Below are 9348 nucleotides of genomic sequence, written 5' to 3' on the forward strand. Positions count from 1 at the left end.
AAGTTTAGAGCCACTTCCAGTGAACAGTTCAGCGATTTCCCAGTGTGGCCCTTACCTCTGGCTGTTTATTTCCAGCAGAGAGCTGAGTTCCTTCCTGCAAATGACGGAAGTCACAGCCTCTCCCCAGCACAGCTCACAAATGCCCCAATCTAGCGAGTCTCACACATTTTCTTGCAAAAGTCCCCCCCCCCTCCCCGGGGACTGACTTGAAGTTAAAGGGGAAAAATGCTCAGAGGGAGGAAGTTTGGAAATGATCTGAGGTGCTGCACCGAGTCACCGTCATTTCTTGCTAAGTGTAGCCCAGGAAACCAGCTAGTGCCTCTCCCCAGGCCAGCTGCGCCTGCTCTGGCAACTGGGCAGGGCTGACCCCTCGGCCGAGGAGTCCCAAGGGACTCTAGATGGGCAGTGACATCATAGCCAGTCTGTTTATCCATACGCTTTCAGAGCAAGCGAGACAGAAAAACAAGCATTTGGAAACATTACAGGGGAAGCAGTTAGCTTTTCTTGGCTTTTAGTTGGTTCCGGAGAGGTAACAAGGAACTGTACCAAGAACGGAGAGGATGCTCTTGATTTGAATGTCAAATCTATCCCCCCCCAGGGTGCTCATTTCCCCGTGGCCACCATGTGTGTTCCATTGCTGTTGTTTTCTTGGCAAAAGCGCCCCGATGGAAGAAGAATGGTGGAGGAACACAGAGCGGTGGGTGGGGCGTGGTCTTTCGCTGTGGGTTGGTTTTGTTTTTTGCCTTGTGGAAATCGTTTCATCAGGGAAGAGCAATGCTGTTGTATTTGGCCGCTTTTCTAGGCTCAGTGGTGACAGCTAATGCAGAAGGGCGCTGGCTGTTGGTGGAATCCTGCCTGGCTGATTAAAGCCATCAGAGGCTATAAGAGAGAAAGGGCATTTCAAACTGAGCTTGGCAGTGATGCCTTCTTCCCGGCCTCTCCACCCGCCATCTACTTGTGTCTTTCTCCAGGCACGTTGGAGATTATGTATGCAGTGTTGAAATAGCGGTGTGTGTGTTTGTGTGTGTGTGTGTGTGTGTGTGTGTGTGTGTGTGTGCGTGTGCCTTAAAGGCCACACACTTGTTGAAGGAGAGACAATTTTGTGTGTGTGTTCTATACATAGTTCTTCTTGATTTTTGTTTTCTTCTGTACCTATCCTGGATTTTGAACTCAGGGTATAAATGTTGTCTTTGAGCTTTTTTTTTTCCTGAGGTGAGAGTGCTCTACCACTTGAGTCATAACTCTGCTTCCAGCTTTTGGGTGGTTAATTGGAGGGAGATAAGAGTTTCATGGACTTGTCTGCCCAGGCTGGCTTTGAATCACAATCCTCAAATCTCACCCTCCCAAGTAGCTAGGATTACAGATGTGAGTCACCGGTTCTCAGCAGCTTCTCCCACTTCGAAGCTGCTCAGTACGTGTTTGCCGAGTTAATAGACAAAGCACGTGAACTATGGAGGGAGGGAGGAATCACAGGGGAGCAATGGAAAATGGAAATGAAGGAGAGGAGAGGAGAGGAGAGGATTGGAGGGAGTGTGGCTGATTCCCTGCTTCCATCCCCACTCACCTATAGGGGGCGCTACAGCAAGCTTTGAGGGAGTGGAGACACTGGAAAACAGAATCCTTTGGGCCGAATCTTCCTGCTAATTCCTTTTCATCCAACAAGGACCACACACTGGACAAATGGGTAGACAGCCTGTGTCTTTCTAGATGAGGGGCAAGCTTCTATACGGTGTGTGTGTGGGGGGGAACTTCCAAGAAGCTAGAGAGACTGACATTGGATTAGTACTTCTCTGACTTCTTCAAACAAGGCTGGCCTGTGGGCAGTAAGCATTTGAATTCTCTGTCTTGACTCACTGGCATGGGGCCAAAAGCCCATCCTTCTCTGTTTACTTCCCTAGAGTGTGGGGTCAGACCTGGCACAGCAAAGCACCCCCCACGGGCTGCTCCGGAGCCCCTACCTGACCCGTCCTGCGTGCTTCTGGAGACAAGGCTGAGAGATCTCTGAGTCAAACAGCAGCAAAGTTGTTCATGTTTTAAATTATTTACCTGCATCAAATATTTAGATTCGTAAGAGCAACAGCAACTCTATTTAAAAACTCCAAGCCTGTGATGGAGGAACTCAATGCTTCTCGAGAATTCCCAGCATGCACCCCAGGTGCTGAGAGTCTCCTAAAAGTTTCCCAGGAGCCTCTGGTCAGTTTCCAACTCCTGGGACTAATTAAAGTACAAGTACCATCCCAAGACCATCATCTATCTGATGTCTGTCTGTCTCTGTCTGTCTACCTCTCTAACTAGGTAGCTAGCTAGCTCAAGCTATAGAGATTGAGAGATAGATAGTTCTAGATAGATACAGAGAAATAGAGATAGATATGTACATCTATCTATAGATAAAAATAGGTCAATATAGAAAGATAGATGTATATAGATAGACACTGTGCTGGTACAGGGGGTTGAGCTCAGGGCATGGGCACTGTCCTGTAGTCTTTCCATTCAAGGCTGGCACTCCTCCACTTGAGCCACAGCTCTACTTCTGGCTTTTTGGTAGTTGATTGTAGATAAGAGTCTCACAGACTTTCCCGCCTAGGCTGGCTTCAAACCATGATCCTCAGATCTCAGTCTCCTGAATAGCTAGGATTACAGGCATGAGCTACTGGACCAGGCAAGATCCATATATTTAAAATCGAATTTCCATGCAGGTGAATTTTAATGAGAGCTTTCATTATGTTCCATAGTCCACCTCTCTGGGGAAAGAGGCAGTCAAATTAGAAAGTCAGGACTGGCTATGTGCAGAGACCATGCTTTTTGCATAGGTGGGATGTGTGAGCTAATTCCCATGGGATTGTGCTTTGAAGTGTATGTGTGTGTGCGTATGTGTGTGTGTGTGTGTGTGTGAGAGAGAGAGAGAGAGAGAGAGAGAAAGAGAGAGAGAGAGAGAGAGAGAGAGAGAGAGAGAGAGAGAGAGAGAGAGAGAGAGAGAGTTTCTGAGGTTTTTCTATATGAAGCTGCTTCTCATAAAACTTGGTCAGTTTAGATAAAACTGCAAATTACTGAATTTGCTTTGAAATCTAGGTGGTGCACTTTAATAATCAATCGCCTTTTATGGAATGCATTTTATGGGATGCTTCTCGTGTCACAGAGATGATGCAAGTGCTTAATCTTGTTTTAGACAATATCCTATTGTCTAATATCCACACTCAGGAAGTAAGACAGACATGCTTTCTCTTCTTCTTCTTCTTTTTTTTTTTTTTTTGGTCCGGTTGTGGGGCCTGAACTCTGGGCCTGGGCACTCTACCACTTGAGCCACAGCGCCACTTCCGGCTTTTTTTCTTTTTGCTTATGTGGTGCTGAGGAATCGAACCCAGGGCCTCATGCATGCAAGGCAAGTGCTCTACCACTGAGTCACCTTCCCAGCCCCTGGTTTCTCTTCTATAACTTAGAAAAGCCAGGCTCACAGATAGCACTCGAAATCACATCAAAGACCAAATGAGTCCAGACCTGGAGTTTCTTCCCTCAGATCACAATGATTTTTCTCTGGCAAATTTCTAGCACTGTCCTACATATAATCTGGCCATTCTTTGAAAGCACCGAAGGATAGTTCTTTCTCTATGATGGCTAAGCTCTGGGGAGGTGGAGAGGGAGGGATGTGGGAGGTAGGATGGAAGGGGTTTAGGGGAGCTAGCGAGGTTCCATGCCTTCATTTTGGTACTGGTTATATAATGTGTCCCTTTCATGATCAGATTCATCAAAGGGACCACCTAGAATTCAGGGGTTTTGTGTGTGACATTTCAATAAAAGATCATTTGAAAAAATTCCCTCTCCTAGCAACTCATGTTGGAGAGAAGGCACTCTTCTCACGGCCAATCGATGAATCATCAGAAATATCTTGGACTCTACTATATAGCAACCTTTAAAAACAATTTTAAAAAATGTGGAGCTGGGCACCACTGGCTCAAGCCTATAATCCTAGCTACTCAAGAGGCTGAGATCTGAGGATCATGGTTCAAAGCCAGCCTGGGCAGGAAAGTCCGTGAGACTCTTATCTCCAATAAGCCACCAGAAAACCAGGAGTGGAGCTGTGGCTCAAGTGGTAAAGCACTAGCCTTGAGCTGAGGGACAGCACCCAGGCCCAGAGTTCAAGCCCCAGGACTAACAAAAAAAATTTTATATTGTACTCCTTGATAAAAGCTGGTTTAAGAGAATTGCAATAAAAATCAGGCACAATCATAAAATAATTCTAGGAGGCAGCTGTCAGCCCTACATGCCGAGAAGAATTTCCCCTACCTACCTGTGCCAGTACCGCAAAAGGCGTAAAGATTAACTCCTGATCTCAAGATGCCCAAATTTCAAAGACTAAGCATTTATTGTACCCCATGGACACAGTCTAAGGATGTCTTCAGTCCTGTTGGAACAAGATTTCTCCCTCCCTCCCTCCCTCCCTCTCTCCCTCCCTCCCTCCCTCCCTCCCTCCCTCTCTCTCTCTCTCTCTCTCTCTCTCTCTCTCTCTCTCTCTCTCTCTCTCTCTCTCTCTCTCTCTCTCTCTCTCTCTCCCTTCCACCTCTCTCTTCTCCCAGTTCTTACCCCCTGACTATCAATAAAACCAAAGGAAGAGAAAGTTTTCATGGGCTTCCTCTTATATTCATGTGTAGGTAACTGGGGTTGGATCAATAATTTGAAAAATCTGACCTCCTAATCTTAAAGCCATCCAAATGAATCCTCATATCTTTGTATGGTGGTATAAAATGAATGAGACATGTATCTAGTCACCAGGATGATTTTGTAGTTGGTTTGTAATTGTGGGTTTTTTTTAACTGGGCTAGATTCATAGCTTAGAGAACACAGATCTTATTCTAGCTTATTTCAAAATATGATGGTTCTAAAACTTACAGGCTGGAACCATTGTTACAATTTATTTATTTATTGTTGGTTGTGGGCCTGGGTGCTGTCCTTCAGCTCAAGGATAGTGCTCTACCACTTGAGCCACAGCACCACTTCCAACTTTTTCTGCTTATATGGTGCTGAGGAATCGAACCCAGGGCCTCATGCATGCAAGGCAAGCACTCTACCACTGAGCCACCTTCCCAGCCCACAATTTGATTTTGAAGTAGTGGGGTTTAAACTCAGGGCTTCAATCTTGCAAGGCAGTTGCTCTACCACTTGAACCACCTCCCTCCCGAATCCTAGTTGTCACAAAATTTTCAATTTCTCTAGACCCGGCAGATTCAGAGGCCCAGAAGGAGAACTATGAACTATTCAAATCTGCAGAGCCACTTCCTTATTTGTGTCAAATATAACCAGGATAGCATCGAGTCCTGAAGCAGTGGCTTCCAGGATTCTACTTCTACACAAGTTCCCAGGTAATGTCATACTTGGTCCTTCGACCATACTTTGTTTAGTAAGGGTAGAGAGAAAAGGAGAGGGGTTTTAGTGCCAGCTCTGTTGTTTACCAGAGAATGTTTTCCTAGGCAGATCATTTCACCTCTCTGGACATTAATTTCCTCAAATATGAACTCAAATAGAAAAGGGCAAACCAGATTATTTCAAAGTGTATGTTCATAGGAGTGTGTGTGTGTGTGTGTGTGTGTGTGTGTGTGTGTGTGTGTGTGTGTGTGTGTGTGTGTGTGTGCCAGTATTGGGGCTTGAACTCAGAGCCTTGCACTCTTGCTTGGGGGTGTCATTCAAGGTTGGCATTCTACCAATTGAGCCATACCTCTACTTCTGGCTTTTTGCTGGTTAATTGGATATAAGTGTCTCATGAACTTTTCTGTTTGGGCTGACTTCAAACCTTGATCCTCAGATCTCAGCCTCCTGAGCAGCTAGCATTACAGGTGTGAGCCACTGGTGTTCATGTGCATTCATTTTTTTTTTTTTGGTTAGTGCTGGGGCTTGAACTCGGGGCCTGGGCACTGAGCTTCTTTTTGCTCAAGGCTAGCACTCTACCACTTGAGCCACAGTACCACTTCCAGATTGAGGAATCAAACCCAGGGCTTCATGCATGAGAGGCAAACACTGCACCACTAAGCCACATTCCCAGCCCTCATAAACTTTTCAGAGTGACATGTTAATGGAAACTTCTAGTACATCTTTGTACATCTTTGCAGGGAACTAAAAAAAAAACTGATAAAAAAAAAAAAGCCAAGGAACTGGGGGAATATAAGCAGGAGGGTGTGGGACGGGGAGACCTAGTTCTTATGGCAAATATAAGTGGCTTCAAAGTGGTGAATTTGGATTGAGAAGTACTTCTTAGGGAGCCAGCTATTTCTTCCCACAGAGGGGACCCAAAGGGGCTGAAAACTGAGTTGCCTGAGAGCCTTGAAGGAAGGCAGTCCCAGGCAAGCCCATTTAGATGGCGGCCAGGGAGTCATGGCTGGACCTCTGCTCTTTGGAGTCACAGAGGAGTCTGGTTTGAATGTAATCGTTCGTCTCTGCTGCTGTCTCTTCTGTGTCCAGGTTCAGCCAAGTTAGCCAGGAATGCAGGTCTTTGACCCTGACTACCAGATCTGCTGGGGCTAGAGCTGCTGAAACACCATCAAAGGGAGAGAAAGCAGCCTGGCCCAAGGGCTGGAGAGAGAAAGCCCAGGAGCTGGGGCGGGGGGGGGGGGGGGCTGCAGAAGAGTTCAGAAAGGGGGAAGGAGGGAGGGAGAAAGGGCCACAGGCCGTTCTATTGCAGGGAGGGGGGCCCTGGGCACCCCACCCTCCGGAAGCAGCCCCTCCCCCAGAGCCCACGCAGTAAACGGGAGCCCACAGAAAAGATCGCCCGGGGTCAGGCACCGGGCTAGTGTCAGGGAAGCTTGGGGGTGGGGGGGGAACTCGCTGGGGGGGGGCGGTGTGAGGAGGTCTTTTTACCTTGTGCAGGACGTGCTCCTGGAAGCCAGGGCCAGCTCCGCACTGGTAGGAGTCGGGTCTCTGCAGGTCCATGTCCGGCGTGGAGCCGGCTGCTCCCGGGATCTGTCCCCAGCGCTCGGCGTCAGAGCTTGCTTTTAGAAGCTGCTGGGCCCCGGGCCGGGCTGGGGCCGGGCTGCCTGCGGTCAGGCTGGGAGGGGGGTCCGGGTTCAGCACCGGGCGGCTGGACAGCTCCCCCGCGGCCGGGGCTGCGGCGCGCGCGCGCGGCACCCAGCGCGCAGCCCGCCGCTCTCCTCCGCTGGCGCGCGGGGAGCCAAGCCCGAGGCCGCCTGGCCGCGCCCCTCCGGAGCCGCAGAGCTCCGATCCGGTCGGTCTTGTGACTCCAGGGTGCGAGTCGAGCCTCGTGGGTCCTTCGGGTGCGTTTCCGCTCCCGGGCTGCGGGATCTCCGGGCTCCTGGTTTGCTTTCAGGGGCCGAGGCCGGGCCACCGCGCCGCCCCGCTCCCTCCTGCCGGCGCAGCACGGCTGGCGGTCTCCTCCCGGCCCCCTTCGGTTCCCGGACGGTCGGTTGTCTCCCGCAGCAACTCGGCAGATGTGGAGCATGAGGTCTTTGAGACCGGCAACCATGTTTTGCTCTACTCTGTTTTCTGAGGGAGGGATCGCCCAGGTTTAAGGGCACTTTCCAGTTGCGTAAGGGTGCGATGCGTTGGCCCAGGACTTGCCGATGGGGAAGGAATATAGACTCGAGACTTCAGCTCCTGGCTCTGAAAGTTATTCATGGTGGACGCTCCAGCCCGTGACTTGATTGCTCTTAAGTATCAAAGAGCACCCACTCCAGCAGCAAGAATAGCGCCTGCCTTAGGGTGTCGTTTTGAGGAGTGAACGAGTTAATTCGTGCCAAGAGCCTGGGACAGTGCCTAGTACGTAGTTTGGGCTCAATAAAGGTGAGCTTTATACTGGCAAGGAGATGGAGCTCTGGTGACTTCTCGTATACTCCAAGGATCCCTGTTCTGAGACTTTTAATTGTCAGTGTTTCCTCACCATGGGGCGTGTAAGAAGGATGAGGTTGGACACTGTAGTCAGAGGGGCTGAGACTGTGGCTCCCAGGGAGCCATGGGCTCATCTCGATGAGATGGAGCGCTGCCTAGCCAGGCGAATAGCCTACTGGGAGGCGGTGGAAGCTGTGGAGGGCAGGGCTTGGTGGGAGGAAGTTAGAGACTGGGGTGCAGGTTTCTGCAGCGTATAACTTGCCCTGCCTCTCCTCCTATTGGCCAGAAGGTGAAGAAGCATCCCTGCCACTGGCTCCAGCCACCATCACGTCCAGCCCCAGAACACGGCCAAACAACCACGAGGCACAAGTATCTCCTCTGACTTGCCCTCTTGGATGTTTCAGCCACACTGACCCCAAAGTGGCCTATCTTCACCCGGGTGACTCTAGAGTTTAGTGGGTGCTAACCCCCCAGGGAAAGTCTTGCTACCCTTTGTAGTCAGTATCAAGGCAGAGTGATTTTAACTCCTGGGTTTCAGCTTCTTTTTGCCCGAGTTGTCTTAACTAAATCATTAACCTTCTCTGGGATTGCTTGGATTTCCTCATCTACAAAATATATAGAACAAATCTATGAGTGCTTTTTTTAAAAAAATGTATGTGCCAATACTGGAGCTTGAATGCAGGACTTGAGTGCTGTCCTTCAGTTTTTTAGCTCAAAGCTGGTACATTACCACTTGAGCCACAACTTCACTTTGGGCTTTTTGGTGGTTCATTGGAGATAAGAGAGTCTTACAAACTTTCCTGCCTGGGCTAGCTTCAGCTTTGAGATCCTCAAATCTCAGCCTCTTGAGTAGCTAGGATTATAGGTGTGGTCCCCTGGCACCTGGTTTAATATTTATTTATTTATTTATTTTGTCAGTCATGGAGCTTGAACTCAGGGCCTGAGCAATCCCTGAGCTCTTTTGCTTAAGCTCTACCACTTTGAGCCACACACCAGTTGTTTAGTTTGTTTGTTTTTTTAAAAGAATGAGATAACGTATGCGAAAATCTCTAACACTTAATAATGGTACTTTATAACCAAAATCTGCTTCATATATTAAATGAAGGAGTGAAAAAAGACCAGAGGGGCTAAAGCACAAAGACAGAGGAGCTAAAGATAATAGGAGATAAGTATAGATATGAAGGATTAAGTCACTTGGAATGTGTTAAAAGAGTTTGTTAAAAGAGTTTGCCTATAATCCTGTACTATGTAAAGATCTTCAGCTCTCAGTCTCCTAGTAGCTAGGATTAGAGGCATGTGTCACTAGTACCCAGCAAGTACTTCTAAAACGTTAAACTAAATCTACTTCCTGCTTATGTGTAGTACAGATACTTGAAGTAGTATTTTCAGTCCTGTAATTCCTGTCATTTATTTATAGCTAATAGTTATTAACTATAATGTTACTAGTGTTACTTCAAACAACTTCCTTTATAATGAATTAAAAGGTGTGTTGATGTGTGGGTCAGTAGTGGGAGCTTGCCT

At 48.3% G+C, this 9348-nt stretch overlaps 1 protein-coding gene across 1 annotated transcript in view; it reads right to left on the minus strand.

Annotated features, from left to right (window-relative positions):
• Rab37 (RAB37, member RAS oncogene family) overlaps positions 1–6915 on the minus strand; it is a 46719-nt gene extending 39804 nt beyond the window's left edge. The window contains exon 1 of the mRNA XM_069993079.1: positions 6844–6915. Within this exon, the coding sequence (XP_069849180.1) occupies positions 6844–6915 (72 nt within the window). The remainder of the gene's footprint in view (positions 1–6843) is intronic.
• Positions 6916–9348: the final 2433 nt, after the last annotated feature.

Source organism: Dipodomys merriami, unplaced genomic scaffold, assembly GCF_024711535.1.
Source record: "Dipodomys merriami isolate MVZ:Mamm:240054 unplaced genomic scaffold, mDipMer1.0.p SCAF_42, whole genome shotgun sequence".
NCBI classification, from domain to species: Eukaryota; Metazoa; Chordata; class Mammalia; order Rodentia; family Heteromyidae; genus Dipodomys; species Dipodomys merriami.